Raw genomic sequence first — 22,765 nt, 5'->3', positions numbered from 1 at the left:
TGATAATGGCCGCTCAAACTTAGCCAATTTTTCGATTTTCGTCGCATTTGCCCTTATAAGTTTTAATTCTCATTTTTTTGCAAAAAAAGAAGGAAATAAGACGTTCAAGGATTTTCATGACATGACTTGTTCGAAGGGTCGTTAAAAATGAAAAAACGCGGGGTGCTATTAAATTAGAGGGAAATTGAAGATAGGAGTGGAAATGCACTTTTGCAATTTTTTAAATATAGCACGAAAACGAAGCAAAATTTTGGTATAGTTCATAGGAAACATTTTGTAGAGAATTGAATTTCCCATCGAAGTGGCTTATTTAAAAAATTTAAAACAAAAATTTTATGCAAAAAATCGTTAATAAACAATTAAAAAAAACAAAAAATAAGATATTTTCATTTTTTTTTTACTTTCTTGACTCTATTTTTTTTTAGTGGACGTAGGCAAAGAAAATTGCTGTACAAAAAACTAGATGAGATTCCATTCAAAATGATACGCTTTAAAAAGTTTTTGGGCTAATATTGACTGAGTTATAACCGGTCAAACTTAAATATTTTTTAGATTTTTGTCGTTTTTAACAATGATTATAATTCTTATTATTTTTACAACAAATTGGTTCTTTACTTAATAAAAAATTATTTTAAAAGTTTTATTTGTTAATAATAAATAAAGATTTTCACAACTGTATGAAACTATGAGGGTTTTTTTCAAATGAAATTACAGTTAATCATATTATTATTGCTTATTTGGAATATGGAGATGTTTCTTATTTTACAATAAAATAATTTAGCAAAAACTTGAGAATTTAAGTACAATAAAGTTTATTAATAATGTATATATACAGGGTGGTCCAGATTTTAATAGACAAACTTTGGGAAAGTACCAAACAACAAAAATTAACATCACTTTGCTATATGAACATAGGCGCAGAAAGCCACAGTTTATGAGATTTTTGAAATTATCAAAATAAAATATTTTTTTTAAATATCTGGAAAACCGCTTCATCCAATTTATCCAAATTTGGTACACATTTTTTTTCGAATATTTCTTCTAGTTCTGTATGCACACAGTCCAAATTCAAAAACCAGTGGTGGAGAAACAATGATATCGTTTCCTTATTTAAAGTAAAACTTTTATGTCACTGAATTAATTGGTAATATGAATACATTTTACAACGGTCTGAAATATTCCGGATGAAAAAACACTCTTTTATTTTTGTCGAAAAGTGAATGGTTTACGAGTTATGAGACATATTATGAGAAAAAAAAGTTTAAATAAAAATTACAATACAGCAACATCTTTCAAAATTATTTATAATTATATAGGGCGTTGCATTTCCACGTGGCTATATAAAACTTATTTTTTTTTAATGGAACGCTCTGTATATTATTTAAATTTCTGTTTACACATTAAACTGTCTATTCAGCCATGTTTTGTTTTCCAAAATCCCAGTAACCCCTGCGAAGTTTTTCAATTTTTTTATAAAAAATGTAGGAAAGCATTATCCATTGCTACCCCAGTTTTTTCGATAGAACCCAACTGTTTATCTTGTATTTCAAAACAACCAATAAACATTAAATATTTATCTGGATACGACCAAGGGTAGCAAAATCGGGGAACAAGTCCGCCTTTTCCCTGTTCTTTGCTGCTATTCGCCGCCCAGTCCACCCGGCAATAAATATAAGAAGCTTAAATTCGATAAACACGTTCTCATTGTGTTTTTGTACCGCTACGAACGTGTTTACAGGTACCAACACGCCACGTAAGCGTTATTACAGATCCCTGCTCTGTTTCAGCTGTTCGATCGGATCTCCAGCAAAGTGGTGACACCTCTGAGACCGCCCATAAGCGACGCCGTTCAGAACGCTCGAGACGCTGCCGACGCACTTCGGGAATTGGAGCACCGACGCGACACCGACCACAGGGATCTGCAGGAATTGAGGGACCTACTGTGCCGGCCACACTTTAAGGTGAGGGCGCTGACGCCGCTTCCGGATCGTTACAGAAAACTGTTTTTGCGATAAACATGAATTCATAAAGTCTAAGTATTATCAAATTATTCAGATCGTTTTGAAAATAAAAGTTTCTAGGTTTCTATCGCAAAAATAGTACGTTTGTTACTGCTCGTGTGCCATATACTCTTTTGAATGTGTTTTCTACTGAGCAAAATGAATCAAGTTCAGTTTCCCGTTATTAGATGGCGCCAGATGCGGTATTTAGTTAAAATCATATAGGATTAATCCATATTTTGTATATTCACGTGTTACTTATTATTAAATCGTTTTTATATTTACACTTTAATATTCGTGGCATGTCTGAACATGGCCTAGTGTCATTATTTTAGTGTTTTACTGTAAGATGGCGGTATCTATTGTCATTAGAAGTTACCACTACTGCGATGTATTCTTAAATTGAAAATAAACATGAATTGTTATGTGATTGAGGCTGAAATCTATCAAGAGACAATATTATTAACTGGTATTAATTGACAAAACGTTGTCAAATTTTACTAAAAAAAAGAGTATGTTAATTGACCTACACTCCTAATTTTGTCTTACATAATTTTGACAATGATTTGACAAAAACGTGTCGAGATTCTGTTAGCTTTTCCATTATTTGCTCTAAATTTCTTGGAACAAATGTCAAGTATGTTTATTCCAGCAACCGCTTTAAAGTTTCTAACGTTATTTCGTACAAGCGGTAAATAAGTACACTGGGAACTAACTACTGACATTATTTCTTCTTCCAAACTGTATTAGAAACTCCCTAAATGCACGAACTTTAGACGAGTTTCGTGAAAGAATTTAGACTCTTACTATATAGCCTTCGTTCTAAATATGAAGTTGGAGGAGCTTTCATAGGAAGTTCAGCGTGCGGTAATTTTAATAAACATGGATAAAATGGTATTGACAGGGCAATACTTGCAGCTCATTTCGGAGTGCATATACAGGGTGTTAAAAGTTTGACTGCCTTGATTTTAAAAGACGATAGAATACATTAAAATAAACAATAAACCTCATATGACATGGGTCCTAAACTCAACCATTTCCGAGAAAAAAATGACCAAATTGATGTACAAAAGTACGATTAATTAAAGGAATATTGACAACTGCGTGCATAGAATACCATAAAATACTATGTTTATCACTTTTTTGAACTTCTTTATGTTTAATTCTAAAAAATAATTAGCGTTGTGATAAATTTAAAATTCATATCGAGCAATGTGACAACAAGTACTAAGCTCCAGCAATACGCAATTCAGTTGGTATCTGGAATTGGACCGTGTGGGAGTGTTTTTTACGTACCACTATTTCGTTTTTTTGTCTGTGCAGTTTGTTTTGTACGTTTAAAAATTACTGAATTTTGATTTTTGGTAGGTATGTATCTAAATTATTTTTCATACGTTTGATTATTTGGACGACGTGAATCTACTTTAGGTAGATGGTACTTTAATTAATTTTTCAAATTCATAATTTGATTAAAAGTTAAGTTCCTGTCTTAAGAGATTCATAATTACTAAAATTCGAGCTAAAATTTAAGCGCAACACTACCTTCGTACTACAAAATCGTTACATTTTATTTTATTTATTTAAAAACTGAAACAATTGTCTTGAAATTTACTAAATGTTTCACAATAATAATTGTTTACATTTTTTCCATAGGACAAGTCTACCGCGCTGTTGTCACGTTGTGATGAAACTCCCCAATGCATTTATCTGGATCAAATGTACATTTTAATATGAGCTTTAAACTAAGATCAGTTTGGATTCTAGAGTCACATTGATTTAAGCTTGGTTTTCCAATCTCAATTCAACAAAAATTCTAGGCAATTCTGGCGAATAAAATGGATTGATTCGCCTGTATCTATGACACTGGTAATTTATATTAAGATTTTTTATTCCTTCAAATACAGATCCACATCTTGAAAGCGGTGTGTTTCCGAACCAAGATTTATTTATCGTTACTAATTTTTACCAAAGGAATGTCCCCTTAAACGAGTGCACTTCCTCGCGCTACATCCTGTATAGTAGGTTCACGCCCCCACCATCCGACGATCGGTTTTTCCAAGTACCCGTGCCACCGCCATATTTGCAAATTGCATTAGTTGAACAAACAGTGAAACACATTAACCCGATTCGGGCGTTCCTTTGTCGAATATAGTTCCATTACTCATCGGCAAAGGGTTAAAGGGTCCGATAAAACCTATAGAGTGTTTATCGGGTCCTATGTCAGTCGCACCCTTTCGCCGCTACTTGTTTACTAGAGAATCACGTGTTAATCGATACAGTAAGTCTTACAGGGACTCTGCACGGAGTAAAGCTAGAATGTTTAACAAATTAACAAAAAAAAAGCTATAAACATTAATTATTTTTTATTTTAGATAATTATTGATGACTAACTTGTCTACGGAGACATTTCTTTAGCATACTTACAGATATTTTACATCAAAGAGTACCAATAACTTTGAGAAAATTTGTAAATAGAAATAGAGGAGACCTACAAAGCTTTGCCAGTTCTCCTTTCATGAGGTAGGCTCCGGACTGCGGTAGTTCGTGCCCCGACAGAGCGACTGTATTTAATATTTTATCAGATCCTCCACATCCCCGTCAAACCCCATTAAATCTATCAGCCGAGAGTTCAAACTTCGCCATCTGGCTAACGGAACTTAATTAGTTGACTCATTTCCCTTTCCTTTCGGGGAACCCGGGGGTATTATAACAATTAATTAGAACGTATAGACTTTCCGAGTTTGTTAAGCAACTGCGAATTTCGCCACGGCGTTTTTTTGCCGGATCGTAGTTTTCCGCAACCGAGGAGGGTATCGGGAATTTGCGTAACCTCGCCCCACACGTTAATTGAGAAGTTTTGAGGTAAAGTTTCCATTCTGTACAATACTGTTGCTAAAGTACATTATTTTTATTATTTACTTTACTACTTTAGATGCAACCAATGATAATTTTTTGTATTTAAATTCAAGGTTAGGGTTTTTTTAATCTTAACACACTAAAAAAACAGTTTATTCATACAATTTTTTCTCTCTCTGTGTATATATATTGTTGCAATCCCAGGGCGTATTCAGGCGTTCCAAATAATAATTGTATTCGGCTGTGGTGCAACTAACCGCGCGTTGGTCCGGCTGTGGATGCTTTTAATGTTGCGGTTGCCACGGGAAATTAAATTCGTAATAAACATTAAGATTTATCATGCGAGATAACGTCAATTTAACATGTAACAGGTTTGCGCCTTCGGGCGTATAGTTTCTCGAATAGTTACTAGGATTTTCTGCCGAACGAAAAGTGTTGACGATTTTTCTTACGAAAAATATGCAGTTCAGAAGTGAGGTGAATTTTTTTTAAGTTAAGGTAGCGCAAATTTAAATTAGTTTTCATTTTTGTTTAAAAATCGTTAAAAATGTTGAATTTAAATGAATATTGTAATTTCCTTTTTTCATGACATAAAAGTATTACCAAAATCATTTTGAACTCATGAAAATATTTTGTTGAAAAACTTACTAAGCTGACAGTTTTGGGCTTTTGGAAAAATAATAATACAGAGAGAAAAGCAAAAGATATGTTCAATTGTCATGTAAAGAGTGACCGCCAAAAACCTGTGATTTTCGCCCGTTTTTTCACAATTTGCAGAGAATTAAAAAAAATACATGAAAATATGTTTTGGTCGCAAATTACTTGTCGTAAAAAACTGAAATGAGCATAGCTTTTAATATTTTGAAAATTTTAAAATTCACCCCTACTTAGGGGTTGAAAAAATGCCAAAAATGAATAATTTGAATATTACCAATTGATATAAAAACTATTAGCATGTGAATTATTTTAATATATTTTTTTTGGAATTTTTACAATTATTTCTGATATTCTCTATTTTTGGGGATGATTCCACCCCCTGAGCGCGCTTAAGGGTGAATTTTTTAATGCAACATGCTTATTTGAGTCATGAGAATAAATCTTTCTTTGTATCAAGAATCATTCGATAGAAAAATTCACATGCTAATAGTTTCTATATTTATTGGTAATATTAAATTCTTCATTTTGGGCGTCTTTTCAACCCCTACAGAGGGGTAATTTTTGAAAATTTTCAAAAAACTAAAAGCTATGCTCATCTTAATTTTTTACGACGAGTAATTTGGGACCATAAACATATTTTTATCTATTTTCTTTAGTTCTCTGCGAATTGTGAAAAAAACGAGCGATTTTTGCGGTCACTCTTTTGATCAGTAAGTAACACTACGTACATATCTTATCGGTCTACAAAATTAAACAATTGAATTATGAACTATCATTTATAACAATTTTAGTTAAGAAAACGCATCGTTTTGAATGGAATATGGAAAAGTTTTCGAAACGAAGACTTGATTGGCGGATATACTATATGAAATAGAAACATTTTTGGAACCGCTGACTCTTTTAATAGCTCGGCTGGTTATATTCAGCGGAATAGAAATTCTAGGGTATACAATAACAGTGCTTCCCAGTATTTCTGCCACTGGTTAATATAAAGGGTGATTCACAAATGGTGACCAAAAATAAAACCTCGTATTCTTTAGTGTTTCTAATTTTTTTAAATAATTTCAAAACTAGTAAGTGAAACAATTTGAAATTGGGCACATGTATTTATGTAAATATTTGAGGGCTTTTCCTAAAATTTACATGCTCCAGTGGCGGAGTTACAGGGGTATCGGTGGCATATTTTTTAAATAAAATAGTACGCCACTGCTTTACGGTAACAACCATGATATTTTCGGATTCGTCCTTCAATTTTCTACAATTTACTACTCTCTTATGTTTTTCGAAAAAAAGCCTGATATTCGAGTAAAACTGAAAATACTTTTGCTTAAATAACATGACAAACACTAATCATTCAGTTATTTATTCGAATAAAGAAATTAATAACATTATTAATTTATTTCAGTACATGCTCAAAAATACCTCAATTTCCATGAAAGTTATTGTTGCTTGAATCTGATGAAAAGCATTATTTATTCTTTCTTCTAACTGCTCAGAATGTCAAAGTTGCTATCGCAGCACACTATGTAACTTTAAAAAGTATTATATTCGAATTTCGCAAAAATACAAAAATAATTTCGAAAATTTTTCGATTTTTTTTTCATCAACTTAAATGTTATTTCCGGTAAAAATACCGGACCTAAAATATAATTCTTTCCAACTTTGTTTATGTACATTTATGTCGTAAAGTCAATAACAAACGAGATAATTCAATAATTATACTTTGTCACTATTTTCCCCCTTAACTTGTAAAATATCGATCGCACGATAAAATTTGTAATAAAAGAAGTTGTAGGAAATCGCATTTGCAACAACTTAAGTCCTTACCATTTTGTTGTAAAGTTGAAAATGGCCGATATTGAGCAAAAACGATTTTTCCTTAAATTCAAGATGGCGGCTGATGCAGGGGTGGAATTCAGTCGCGATTCTGAATTTACACTACTATTTAATTTGATTACCGGTTTAAAGAAAGTTATAAACGCTTCAAGGTTTTCTAAATGGTGCATCCTGTAAATTCCTACCCACTTGGATGAAACGCTCCCCCAGGAATACATCCCCTTCAGCTGTACGGTGATATAAAGGCAGAGGAGTTTATCTCCAATAGTAAAGGAGTTATGACCCACGCTGTACCGTAGTCGTAATTGGTTAGAAAGAGGTGATTAGACTAGGAATTCTTTGTCTAACACATCACTCTTCCGGGACACCTTTTTATTTAATTAATTTTAATGAATTTATAGGTGCACTGTATGTACATCCAACTTGTTACGAGGTAACGATAATGGATAATAAATATACTCCATTTCGTGCATGTAGCCGGATCCTAACGCTGCGGAAATGTATTTCTGCCATTTCATTTCTCTTTCCCTTTGTCCGTATTGCGTCCATCAACGCCTTTTATCGAACAGCACAGATTTCATAAAAGTATAAGAAATGTTGTTTATTATTCAGCGCATTTCCTCCGATAGCGCTATAAACAACTTCCAAGTAGGTAATGCAAAAAACCTGAATTCAATACCGAGAATCGGTAGAACTTCTCCGTTGCCGTATTCTCACTGATCGTTTTATTGTACCTAACCTTTTCCTGGACGCTGTGATTGCGCGATCTCGCTTCAATGTAAGAAGCATTTTGTGATGTAATGTCGGAGAGGAGCCACTTGCAGCTTTATGTGCAAGGAATGCAGTAATAACGAACGCCATGAGAAAATTATGGATATCTTTGAGAGTCCTGAATTCTAATGGTCTAAGATCCCGACTTAGATCGACATTCACCCATCGAGTTCTTTAATGAAATTTGAATTTTGATTATATAATGTATTAATAAACAAAACTTGAATTGGTCGACATACAATTTCCCTTCACAGATATTCTTAATAAAAAATTAAAGTTCAATTCAATTCAATTCAATTCAATTCAAAGTTAGCTGTATATACCTGTCGACTTGGTTTTACGCAAGGAACAACAAATTTTGGCATATTGTATATACATGGTAGCCCATCGAAAACGTACCGCAAGGCATTACAGGGTAGTAAAGAACTTTTCGGCAAAATCCAAAAACAGGTCAAATTTGTTTCTGAGGGGGACAACTTTTGGCTCAAAAAGCATACCAAAATCTTCAACCCCCTAAGTGGGGGTGCTATCCCCTAAATTTTTTCAAATGGGAATGGGGGTCAAGTGGGGGGTCATTAGAAAGGGCTTTTAATTCTCTATACATCGATTCTTACTTTTTGAAAATCGATTCATTATTTTAGAAAATATGCAGCTTTGAAAATACGAACAATATTTTTGACGAGAAATGCGAAAATCGATTTAATTTTACTTCAAAACTTACGGTATTAGTCAAGTAAATGCTGAAAATGTTGTCCGCCAACTTGCATACAATGATACAGGTTGTCTTCAAACCGTTGTCGAACATTCTGGAGCACTTGCGGTGTTACTTCGCGACATACATTAATGATTCGTCCTCGCAGATCTTCCAAGGTATCAGGTGGAGTGCTGTAAACTTTGCTTTTAATGTGCCCCCAGAGAAAGAAATCTAAAGGATTTAAGTCGGGTGACCGAGGGGGCCACTCAATTGCACCTCTTCGTCCTATCCAGCGTCCTGGAAACGTCTCATTTAGGTAATTGCGCACATTGAGCGAGTAATGTGGAGGAGCTCCGTCTTGCTGGAAAATCAGTTCGTGTTCATTGTAAGCAGGGTCGTCCTCTATGATATTTGTTAGAGCTGGGTCGATGACATTTTGTAGTAAATCCAAGTACATATCGCCTGTCAAATTTCCAGGAAGGAAAAAAGGACCTACAATGGAATTTCCAAAAATACCTGCCCATACATTCAACTTCTGGGGGTGTTGGGAGTGTGTCTCATGGAAAATCCTTGGATTGGTATCAGCCCAGTAACGACAATTATGGCGATTCACTAAACCATTCAAGAAGAACGTACACTCGTCCGAAAAACACACATTAAAGAGGAAATTATCGTTTATCGCTCGTTCAGTCATTATTTCGCAAAATTGCAAACGACGATCAAAATCGTCTTCATTTAGCTCTTGCACTAGCCGAATCTTATAAGGATGGAATTTGTATTTTTTTAATATTCGTTGGACACTTGTACGACTCACTCCTGTCGCAGTAGCCAATTGCATTGTACTCAGCGTACTATCCATTGCCACTTGCCCCAATACCGCTATTTCCGTAGGTTCATTTAGTACCGGATTTTCAACCTGCCTCTTTTTGTTATGAACGGAGCCAGTTTCGCGAAATTTGGCCACCAATTCGCGAACAATTTTTCCAGACGCATGTTTCTCAGGATGCCGTTGGTTGAACAGTTCGGCGACCCGATTTCCGCATTCATTGTTTTTGAAAAAAAGCTCAATAATTTCTACTCTTTCTGGAATTGAGTACACCATAATTAATCAATTTAAAAGACTCGGCAGTATTGGTACTCTTCAACTACAAGTCACAAGACAGTTATCTAGCAACTTCTTGTGGCCTATCTAAATACGAAACAAAAAGCGGACAATTTTTTGCTCACCAAAATCAGGCTAAAGAATTCGCAAATCAGAAAAAAAAACAGCGAATTCTTTTGAAGGAATTTACCAAGCTAATACCGTAAGTTTTGAAGTAAAATTAAATCGATTTTCGCATTTCTCGTCAAAAATATTGTTCGTATTTTCAAAGCTGCATATTTTCTAAAATAATGGATCGATTTTCAAAAAGTAAGAATCGATGTATAGAGAATTAAAAGCCCTTTCTAATGACCCCCCACTTGACCCCCATTCCCATTTAAAAAAATTTGGGGGATGGCACCCCCACTTAGGGGGTTGAAGATTTTGCTATGCTTTTTGCGCCAAAAGTTGTCCCCCTCAGAAGCAAACTTTACCTGTTTTTGGATTTTGCCGAAAAGTTCATTACTACCCTGTAATGCCTTTCGGTACGTTTTCGATGGGCTACCCTGTATATTTTACTTTTGATTGGTAATAAAATCCAAAAACACAATTAATTAATTAATAAAAAAAATTAACAACTTTAATTTTTTTATTAAAAATATCCCAGGCCCGTCATGATATTGATTTCGGTTCTTGTTGTTCGTTGTAAAACTATTCCTTCATTGCACCGTCTATTAATATTAAGCTCAACTAAAATATCACATCATTGTCCTTATTTTATTTACTAATAGAGGAGTCACACAAATAAGAAGTCTTCTGTAATAACACGCCTATACTCTAGCACGTCGTAAACAGATAACAAGGGCATACAATTCGAACAAAAGTGTTTAAAATCAAACAGAAATTTGTATACGGAGTTATTAGCCATGTTGCTTGTGACCACCGTGTGCGAGGACTATATTACGTCATTACGTATTCAGTAAGAGAACGAATTTAATTTAAAAGAATCCTGAAACTTTTCCCTGCATTCTTTGTTCCAGTTGGGCCTGTCCTCGCGTCGCGAGAACTATCCCATTCATCATGTGTCACATATGGTTACTATCTAAAGTTTGAATCGACGAAGCCTCTGAGCAAACTTTAAATTTATTAATGGAAATTCTGCGGACACTTCCCCAGATATGCTTTCCAAGCGCGTCGTTCAAAATTCCGCAACTACGTGGTAAATAATACGTGTATATCCGGTTTACATCAACCTAGGAATGTAAAAGTTTTAGAAAATAAATTCGATGATGTGAAAATAATTTGTGGCTCAGGTATGCAAGTCTATTTCCAACAGATAAATTACCCAATCACAGAAAACGTTATTTCTATTCGTTTGCTTAGGTTGCATTTTATTTTGTTTATTGTCGAATATTTATCGTCTTGGTAAAATCTCTGGCCGTGCCTTCTTGACGGAAGAGGCAGTTTGTATACAAATTATCCGAGGGAACCCTCGTCAAAATATTAATAGAAATCCCCGGTATACTTCTTGACTTAAAATAAGGACCCGATGCGATTTTGTAGCCGTTATTGATCTGGGCAAAGGAAACGATCATCCGCAGAAGGAACGTGACTACCAGCCAAAGCCGTGGGCCTAACAGTAAGCCCATCGGAAATAAAATTTGTCAACGTATTTGTCCGCAGTTTGGAAGAAGCGGATTAGCGGACTTTCGTTTCAAGTTACGGCGTGTTTGTGTGAAATAAGGCGAGTATTTTAAGCGTCTTTTCTTTGATAAAATTAGCAAATCGTTACAGTTTTTTCTACAAGTTTAACGAAATGAGCGAGACGTAATCCCAAACAAAAACAACTGAAGACAACCATAAAATTAATCTTAAAATTGAAAATATTTTTCTTTAGTCTTCAATTTTTGAAGCACCCTGTATAAAAATAATTAAGAGATACGTGCCCCGAAAAGTTCCGCAATCACCGTAAAATATCCCCTGGTATTAACCCATAATTTCCGATATTACAGCGTGGTAATGATTGTAACATTGTAAAATCACCTTTTTTTATGGAGCCATTATTTTGAATTATCGGGAGGTTTAATGTCGCGCTGGTAAGGAATGGCATTGCTAAATGCCCTTTGGTGGCACTGGTAGGCTAATATAATCGGGAATTTTACCAACACACGCAAATTTTATTCAATTTATTTGAAATATTTTCTTCTGCGATTCCGGCGAAATACGACAAAAAAGTTTGAGCGGGTAAACGACTTTTCTCAGGACGTAAAAATTTACACAGGGGTGTCGCAAGGGAATTGTAGTATTTGCACGTTGTAGAACTGCATTTTAAACTTTAGCAATTTAATTAAGTTTAATGGTACGTTATTTAAGTACACATACAAAACATTAAAAAAATGAAATACAAATCACAAAAAGAATTTTTGTCTGGAGCTTCCGATAAAGAATATTTAATGATTAAGGTAATATTTCTACTTTTTACATGTGTTTTAAAAAAATAAATACCCTTAAAATATTTTTCCCGACAAAGGAAAAACTACGCAACTTAAGTATAGGGAAAGCTATTAAAAAATTGTAGGGTTTTCAGAAAGGCATCTAATGAAATCATAAAACACAGGGTGTTCTATTTGAAAAAGTCGAGATTTTTCAAATTTTAAATTATCAGGTTTGGCACGATTTTTTTTTTGCCCTCTGTATATCGCAGGTCAACTTTTGATACGTTTTTTAAACGAACCATCTTCACTCTACAATTCCTGAAAAAAAAAAATAATTTCTAGCTGTCATACAATCATAATTATGTCAACTACTAGAAGTGAGGAAACATAAGAAAAAAAAATGCAAAGTCGATTATCTCGAATACTATCAATATTTTAATAGGGATCTTAACACAAAGTCCCGTTAATTTTTCACGTAGAATTCGATAAAGCCATAAAAATATAGGTTTCTATTTAAAAAAATTAAGTTGGTACCTGCCCAGGAAAAACTGAACACCCTGTATATGCAAATATATTTTGTGCAGCTCGGGAAAGTAGGCAACTCTGTAGAAAAAAAAAATTAAGTTATATCTTTTATTAACCTAGATATTGGACTTACGCGCACTAGGTGGACAAGGTGTATAATATTACTGTGATATAATTGTTAATCGTGATAAATTTTTCCCCGCAAACCTAAAAACATTACTCAATTAAGAGCCCCTAAAGGCCAGCAAACGCGTTTTAAACTTCTGGTGGAGTCGCCGGTCATAACTCATTATTACAAAGAAAATAGCGGAATCAACGTAAGCGGTGATGAATTGCGGAACCACGCCCGATAAAATATACGCTTTATATTAAAATTATGTAGGCATTCTGTTGCTAAAATTTAGGTTTATGGGGGGCACAATGTAGTTAGGTGTCTAAATGAACGTCCCCCAAACAACCACGCTTAATGAAGCAAATTTAGGACAAATAGACCTGTTTCTTGTCTGTTATTACGATACGTGCTCGGAATAATTAGAAGCTATATCCCGGGCAAACTGTGCTTTTATGAGTCCGTGGTGTCGTCGGAGATAAAACGTGAAAAACTCTAATAACCGCAGACTAAGCGGCCCACATGTGACAGTGTCTCTGCATATTGTACTGAAATTATTTTTGTCAAACGCGTGGTTTGTAAACAATTTTTCCTTAGTTTCTGGTTTCAATAAAATGATTTTTTTTTACAAGACACGACAAAAATTCAAAAGACAAAAAAAAGTTGTATATTTAATTGCTTAATGCAAAAAAATTATAGAAGTTTCAAAAAAATCAGTGGCGCACATTTATTTTGCCATAAATATTAGTTAAGGTGCCCCCGGGACGCCACTGGATTTAATAATTTTAATTTAGTTAGGAATAAATTAGCTCCTTTCTACCATAAATAACACTGCCAAATTTCAATAAAATCGGCTTAAGAATTATTAAGTTTTCTTCGAAAAAACGAATATTTTTAAAAAAGTTTGACACCTTGTATTTTGAAAACGAAGCATTATCGGACCTATGTTTATATAAACTTTTCGTTTTAGAATCACTTAAAGAATCATCCCTTGAAGTTTGGCCATGTACTTAAATAACACCCTGTACATACAGGGTGTTAGAAGTTGGAGTGCCTTAATTTTAGCAGACGATGGAATACATTAAAACAAACAAAAAAAACGTTATATGAGTCCTAAACCCAACCATTTCCGAGGAAAAAATTATCAATATCTTCAACTTGAAATACAAAAGTTCGATTAATTAAGAAATATTGACATAACTGCGTGCATAGAATACCATAAAATACAATGTTTGTCACGTTTTTGAATTTATTTATGCTTAATTCTAAAAAATAATTCGCGATGTAATAAATTTAAAATTCGATAAAATTCATATCGAGCAATGTGACAACGGCGCGGCGGTTAACGCGAGGTACTAAGCAGTTCAGCAACCAGCAATACGCAATTCAGTTGGTGTCTGGAATTTGACCGTGACGAAGTGTTTTTTGCGTTCCACTATTTCCCTTTCTTGAGGTGATTCTTCTCGTTTTTTTCAAATGTTTACCACACGTGATAATTTTCCAGCGAGTGCACGAAAATTGGATTCGAAGGTGTCGTGCGTGCATCGAAAATGGTGGTGGACAGTTTGAGCATATGTTGTAGTTTGTTTTGTACTTGCTCATTCTGAAGTAATGGCAGTCAAACTTTCTATACCCTGTATATGGTTTGAAAACTTATTAAATAAGATAAGCTAAAATATAAAAACGTACCTTTTATGTGCCCCGATAAATTATATTCCGCTTTATCGTCCATATTATAATACGCTACAATACCCGCATATGAGCTGGGTTCTCGGTTTGTTTTAATAAAAGTAATCCTGGTACTCGTACGTATAATTTATTAACCATTCCACTTGACTGTGTGGGAAATCATAAATTTATAACGAAACCCGAGTACACACTGAATTCTTTGACCTACATTTGTTACTGGGCCACACGGACATTAAGATAAATGGATTATATATCCGCGGCATGAAAATTTTTAAAACTGAAGCTGTTGTCCGCCCGGTGCACTTTGGCGAACACACCACTTTTGAAGTTGCAGTAAATAAATAAATTATCTTTGAAGTTTCAAATGATTTATTGTCGGAGTTGCATAAAGTGGCAAACGAGTTTAGCGGATTCCCCGCGACTTCTTTGAAATATCGCCGCTGTGCTTAATAAACGTCAAATCGTAATTGTTGAGCGAAGCAGTAAGCATATTTCTCTTTTATAAACTATGTGAGTTGGAAGATTGTTTGCGTCTAAACTATGCTCCTTAAGTCAGCTCTAGGTGATGCGGTCACTTGTCGAAAGTTTCTCAAACGTAAACATATGCCATATCGTGTGAATGGTGCATATCGATCAAATTGAAATTCGATGCTTCGATTCAGGACAATATTTCATATCCCCAAACCCTTTCATCGGCAATAAGCCAATTTGCGCCGAACTGGGATAAAAACGGAACAAGGGAGGGAAACTAGAAAACTCGCCGCATATAATCCGTTTATTCGCGACCCCGGTGCACTAAGTAAACTTTTAGCCGAACCCCAAGACGGATATCACCTCTCGGCCCGCGGTATGGCGTCGCTAATTGGATGTTTCCTTCAATCCAGCCTTGCGGTGTTGAGAAATAAATAGAACATTGTTATCTTTAACGAACTTACCAGCGCCTTAAAGCACTTCCTTTGAAAAGGCGTCGTAATGATGCGCTCTGGAGAGAATGGGGGGCATTACATCTTCCGCTTGAATTATTCCCCGACATTAATTCTGGACCCAAGGTGAGGATGTGAGGAAGCCGGAGCTCTCATTGTGCTATCCACGGTGATTCCGGAGGTTTCTTCTACACCCTGTATATATATATATATATATATATATATATATATATATATATATAAATCATATCAATATAACATTGAAATGATATAATGTAGATACACTTAGGAGAAAACAAAGTAATGGACTTTTCCTGTAACCAAAAGTAGCTTATTTTCGATTAATTTTCTCTTTGGTGTCAGTATTACATCAAAAAGTCATAAGATGTGTAACTTTATACATTTCTTCTAAAGTTTTTAACTTTTTAAATTCAGAAGATGGACAAGATTTTATTTTCATCTTATCCCAAAACAAGATCCTTTCCGTGTTAGAGAAACTACTGAATCAGATCTAATACGACCGCAGATACTTCGGGCTTTAAATTTCGAGGGTAATATTGCTGGTGGACCGGGTTTTGCTTATATTAAATACGTTACGCATGACGACCCATCCAGAAAAGTTTCGGGGGGACGCAGAGGAATGTCTTATGGATAAACCGTGTTTCACTCTCTCTCATTATTTATATCTCGAACTTTTCCATGTCGAGGTTCGGATACTGCGTCTCTTTTAAATTTTGAATAGGCATTTTTTACGCATATTGACCCTGAGGCGAACGTTGAATAAAATATATTTTTTAATATTATGAATTATTGAATTATATGTTACATAATAACTTATACATAATTTATTAAAACTACTGAACTACTGAAGTGGTCACTTCTGCTAATTGATTACAGGATCTTTTACTGGTTGTTTTAGATTGAAAATGTGTTTTTTTTTCGTAAAAATCTAATCTTTTTCAACAAAAAATGTTAAATAACGAAAAAAAGAAAAAAGTGAAAGGAATATTTTTTTAATTATAAAAATTTAATGTAATTAAATTATTATTAAAAATAATCTTTAGTGTTTTACGTAAGTAACTACAAACTTTTATTTTATTTTATTTTATTTTATTGCATCCAATAGAAAAACAAGAAATAAATCTAAAACGGTTAAATTTATCGACATTAAACAAGTATTCCTTATTTGTGAAAAATAGATATGAGAACAATATTTTTCTATTAAAACTCGTACACACACTGATAAAAAAGTTATAAACAGTTTTTTTCAACCAATAGTACATTTCGTAGCGCTCTCTAGCGTCTACAGATCATTAAATATTCTTCAATCGAAAGCTTCAGTAAAAAATTCTTCAATATGTGCTCTTTTCAATACTGCAGCTTTTTTTTGCTTTGTATCCTCTCGATTCACTCTTCAAACAAGCAGTACGCTTGTTATATTTTCCAATATCTATATTTTTGTAGACCTTTATAGTAGTCTTCAACATCGGATACTTCGATCACATAGATGAAATTGTATATATTTTCTTCAAATTTAAAAAATACATGTCTTCATTTGTTGTCATTACTCTCCGTTTTCCCCTCCATTCGTTAAATTCGACGAACACTTTTTCGCAATGTTCCCAGGATTTTACTGGCAATAAATGCAAAATTGTTTCTTGAGCTTCTTAAAAACAGCCACAGGAACACAATTACTTTCTTGCATATTCACCAAATTCAGATAGAACTGTTTATTAAATACTTGATAATAAACAACGTACCACAGCAACCAGTAGGTATCACAAAACCTACCACGTTTCATTGAGTATTGGTAAAAAATATCAAGGCGTACTTCAATTGGCTTTTATACACTTAAGAATATTAAACATTCTTGAGTGGATAAAATGCTACTTAAAGCACATACAATAAATAACTATTATTTGGAACAAATTTTACGCACGCATTATTAGAGCTATAGAAGAATCCGAAGACATTTTATTGTTTCAACGTAATTTTGCTCTGTTACATCTAAAAATTAAACCATACATAATTTTTTGTTCCTTTGTTATTTGAAAGCAGCGAATGTGCCGCTTACGAAACGAAAAATAACGGGAAAAGAAATCCCCATCAGCCACGTTAACGTGCGCCAAACGACGATATTTTTTATATTGCCTCGATTTCCTCTCAATTTTCCTTCAAATAAAGCAACATTTGCTGACATCTTGCATTTTCCCCTGTGCTGCCAAGTCGGCGACGTGACAAGCTTGGCCAAAATACCGTCGCGCTATTACTTTACGCCGTCAGTTTTGATCAAGATCTGTGTAACCGAACGTGTAGTTTGCAGTGACAAAGGCAAACACTTATTGAAGTAAATTTATGTATGTATGTAAGGCTATACGCTCGATAGATAAGGCTTCGCTGTATAACTGGCACCGCTACTTATGATTTATGATCGGAGGAGTAATAGCGAACTAGTTATTAGTCTGTAGAACAATTAGTTGTCTATGCTCTATGATATTAACATTGTTCCTAACCGAACTTTGGGCAATTAAAAGCAATACAGAGTATTCACAAACTTGAAGATAACTTTATTCTGTTATAGACAACAAAAAAAGCAAAAATAAAGAAATACTAAATTTGCAACTCTTACTGAAGTAGAAAACGAGTGCGTCCGCAGCGTTTTGTATACATTCACCGTATCGTTACTACTGTAATTTATTACTATTATCCTATTTTAATAGTTCAAGCAATGAATTGCTTCTTTTTGAAGCGTCTTTTCTTACGCTTCTTTTCTACAACTGTAGGAAATGTCAATAATTAGACTTATTCTCGCGTCCTTTGTATCTAAATCTGTCCGACGTCGAAAATTGTGGTTAAAATAATAAAATTTTATAGTCTGACCAGAGCTAACGCGATACAGAGCAGGATTTTAGGATTATTCTATCGGCTGCACTTAATCACTAAATATTAGGTCATTACAAACTTTTTTTCTTAGTAACGAGCGTTCAAATAAAAACGTGGTCGAAGTTGGCTCTGACACATTGGACGTAGGGAGCAGCTTATAGCGACCAACTTAACCTCATTTCTCAACGAGCTGTATAGCAACTGTCAGTTTCAATAACGTTAATGACTATATAACTTTATTTTAAAGAATAATCGTGATAACAATAACAAACAATTAAAGGAGCTGCGGAAAGTGTCCCCCTCCTTGTTATAACAATAAATTAAAGCAGCTGCTGAAAGTGTCCCCCTCCTTGTTCCAAGCACTTTTCACACCTGTTCCTCAAAGAATTAAAGACATTTTCTAAGATGCTCGGGGTATTGTTAATTTCACGAATCTTGTCTATAAGTCGAGCCTGCAGATGGTTTAAATCAGGAATAGGCAGTTCAAAAATAGTGTTTTTAAGGTAAGGCCACAAAAAGAAATCACACGGCCTAATATCACATGACCTCGGTGGAAATTCATGTTCAGCATTGAGACTTATTAGTCGATTTTGGAAAACTTCCCTCAACATATTCATCGTCTCGCCTGCCGTATGTGCCCTTGCGCCATCTTGTTGAAAGTAAAAGTGTAATTTCGTTTTCTTCCAGCAGGTTAACAAAAGGAGCGATAATTTCTTCTCTATACCTTTGCGCAGTAAGAGTACCATTAAAAAAATAGGTCCATAAATTCTCCTTCGATTGAGAGCACACCAAACTCCAATTTTTTGAGCGTGTAGAGGGCCCTCGACAAAAAAGTTATCTGGTTTTTCAGAAGACCACATTCGCATATTCTGTGAGTTTACGTAACCACTTAAATGAAACCAGGCTTCATCAGAAAAAAAGGTGATATTATGAAGTTCACCGTAGTTGTTTAAAAACCATTCACAAAATACAGCCTGTCGCGGAAAATCAACTTCATGAAGTTCTTGCTGACAAGTTAAACGATAGGAGAACAAACGCAAATCTTTTTTTAACACTGTGTGGCAGGTACCGACTGATACTCCCACCATTTGTGATAAAACACGTACAGAAGTTCTTGGCGCATTTTCCATTATTTGTTGGACATTTTCTTCTAATTCTTCAGTCCGCTTTTTAGGTCGGCCGCTCCCTTCTTTTCTTGTTACACTGCCCGTTTCACGAAAAACATGAACACAACGCTGAACTGTACTTTGAAAAATTTTGTACTCAACAACGCCGGGAAATTGATTTTGAAATTCTATGAAACATTCCTCAATAGAATACTTCCATATTCCATCAATCTTGCGTCCATTTCTAAAGTAGGACTCTATGATAAACACTTTTTGTTCTCGAGAAAACACCATTTTAAACGCTTTTTAAAACGAAAGTATTCAAATTGATAGCGGCGATATAGCGCTTTGACAGATGACGTTTAAGTTCATTTGCTATACGCTACGCCCTACGTCCAAAATTTCAGAACCAACTTGAACACGTTTTTATTTGAACGCTCGTTATTATGTTGTCGCTTGTATGAATCTCAAAACGTCTGACAGTAACGAACTTGTGAAATATTGAATATCGTGAAGAAAGCCACGCTAGATTTGATGCCAGAAAAATAAAAAGGGCGGTATAAAATCGTTTATAAGATCATATATCTTCAGAACATTATGTTTGCCTATTTTTTGGACAATTTTGTAGGTTGATCTCATTCCAAAAGAGTATTAACATAAATATAATGAAAAATTCGTGTTTTTCCATTTTTAAATCATGTCAAAAGCTGTCACTTTTGACGTACTCGCGGATAAATATAATTGAACTCCTTCCCCAAAGAGTCAAGACAAATCCCACTCGTGTTTCGCGAAATCGTCCAATTCGACACGCTCCAGCACACTGATCCTCTCTCGGCCTCCACGTCGCTAGGCGCCCGGGCCGCCTCAACAGCGCCCCTGTGCGGCAGGGTGGCCGACGGCGGCTCTCCCGCCGCGGCGCAGTCCCAGTATGCCATCCAGCGAAGGCCCGGATTGCCGCGCGCGAGTCCTGGCGACGGCTGCGACCCTAGCGGTGTCCGCCCGAAAGAGTGCCGTCAGCGTGCACGTGCCGGGTGCCTGTCCGTGATACCGCGACCCGGATTCGCCGGAAGTCCCGCGCCCATGCAGACGACACTGCCACTCTCCCTGCTGCCCGTCAACGCCGCTCCCGCGCCATTTTCTTACCGCCTCTGAGGGGTAGGTATGACGAGGGGTCGACACCTGTTTGTTGGGCTGGGTGCGGAACGGTGCGTGACGGTGGTCGTTATCTAGATCCGGGGGGGCTTTGATGGGTTCTTGAGTAGCAGTCGTTACTTTCTCTTGGGTATGACGATTTAACTGTCGGCAGCGGTTATTAAGACGATTTGTTTCACATATGTTAGGAATACCGACTTATGTAACACGCGCTTTCATTAAAACAGCCCTTTCCTTTATCAGTTGTAGCACATTTTGCAGTATTTTTTTGACGTACGTAAGTCTGGGTTATGTGTTTGTCAGAGAATGGGTCGATCTGCTTCTACAGAGTGATCTTTCTTGCGTATGACGATATACAAGTGACCAGCGATTTTATTAAGGCGTTTTGTTGTTCACACTAACTCGCGTGACACACATTTGCACCTCCAAAATACACGGCACAGAAATTAAGGCATATTAAAAAAAAAATAAAAATTTGGGTGATATTCAAAGAACTGTAACTTGGAGGGAAATGATCGTAGAAAGAATAAAAAACCGGAAATTGAAGCTTCAAATGTCTATTGTTCGAATCTGCAGTTTAAATTTTTTTAGCGTCAGCAGTTTTTGAGTAATGATAAGAAAATCAACGAAAAAAAAATTGCAAATTTTAGTTTTTTTTAAAAGAACTATGGACTTCAAAAATTTTTTGTTGGTAATTTCACCTTAAAGCTCTTACATCAGTTCATTCTTTTCAATTTGAGCGATTCCGGAGCCTTGTACGATTATTTGTCGCTGAATAATCCTCGATCAAAGCAAAAAAATCAGTTTTGACTTTGGCAATCAATTAATCGGGAAATAATGGTCGTACAGAAAATCCAAGCTGAGTTTTGAAAACTGCAAAGTATTTTCTACGAGTCGTAATTATGGGTTTTTGATAAAAAAAAATTTCGAAGTGAAAATGTTGGTTAGAAAAAATGTAAAAAATTGCATAATTAGGGATATTTGAATAACTTTGCTCATAATGAATAAATTAAGGATATTGATGTAACTTTTCAACCTCAAAGTGTCCTAAAGAAACCCTGATAATTTCAAAACGCTGCGATATTCTTTTCTTAGTGTGAAATGTTTAAATTTGTCGTTTTTGCTGAAAATCAGTGTAATAAGTAATTTTTCACTTTTTATTCAATTTTTTAATTTAAAAATTATTTTTTTAGCAATAATCCATATTTTCTCCATCAAAAAACGTGCATGATTCTAAAAAATTATGAAAAGAAAATTATTTTTTTTTCATTTTAAATATCCTTAGTTTATTCACTATTTACAAAGTTATGCCAAGTTATTCAAATATCCCTAATTATGTAATTTTTTACCTTTTTCTAACCAGCATTTTCACTTTGAAATTTTTTTTTAATTAAAAACCCATAATTACGACTTGTAGAGAATACTTTGCAGTTTTCAATACCCAGCTTGGATTTTCTGTACGACCATTATTTCCCGAGTAATTGATTGCCAAAGTCAAACAAGATTTTTTTCGTTGATTTTCTTATTATTACTCAAAAATTGCGGACGCTAAAAAAACTCCAGATTCGAAAATTAGATCCTTGAAGTTTCAATTTCCTCTTTTTGATTTTCTCTACGACCATTTCCCTCCAAGTTACAGCTCTTTAAAAATCATCCAAAAATTTGGGATTTTTTTAAATTTAATTTCTGTGCCTAGTGTATGTTGATATTTGACAAATACTTTCCTTTATTAGTTGCAAAACGTTTTGTATTTTTTTTATTAATATATAGAGCGTAAGTAAATTAGTGCGAAAAAATTCAGGGGGTTATTCCCAGTCCAAAAATAAGGTGGGTCTTTCGTATAAAAAAATCTCATTTAAACATTCCTTACGAGGATACAGCCACTTAAAGAAGGTGCTAAAAAAGTAGTTTTTAATTTTTTTCTGAAGTACCAAAAATTGATGGAAATAAAATTAAGTAGATGTTTTCTGCTACGAGAAGGCACCCAGTAAACAATTTGTTGATTTTCCCCAACGGTTGTAAGGGGTAGAAAAAGCCACACCTAAGGC

General features: G+C 34.8%; 1 protein-coding gene across 1 annotated transcript in view; it reads left to right on the top strand.

Moving 5' to 3' along the window:
* LOC108917899 (peripheral plasma membrane protein CASK) overlaps positions 1-22,765 on the top strand; it is a 257,836-nt gene that overhangs the window by 106,274 nt on the left and 128,797 nt on the right. The window contains exon 10 of the mRNA XM_018724711.1: positions 1,788-1,961. Within this exon, the coding sequence (XP_018580227.1) occupies positions 1,788-1,961 (174 nt within the window). The remainder of the gene's footprint in view (positions 1-1,787; positions 1,962-22,765) is intronic.

The sequence above is a fragment of the Anoplophora glabripennis genome, unplaced genomic scaffold (assembly GCF_000390285.2).
Source record: "Anoplophora glabripennis isolate ALB-LARVAE unplaced genomic scaffold, Agla_2.0 scaffold17, whole genome shotgun sequence".
Classification (NCBI taxonomy): domain Eukaryota; kingdom Metazoa; phylum Arthropoda; class Insecta; order Coleoptera; family Cerambycidae; genus Anoplophora; species Anoplophora glabripennis.
This window is presented reverse-complemented; position numbering and strand designations above follow the sequence as displayed.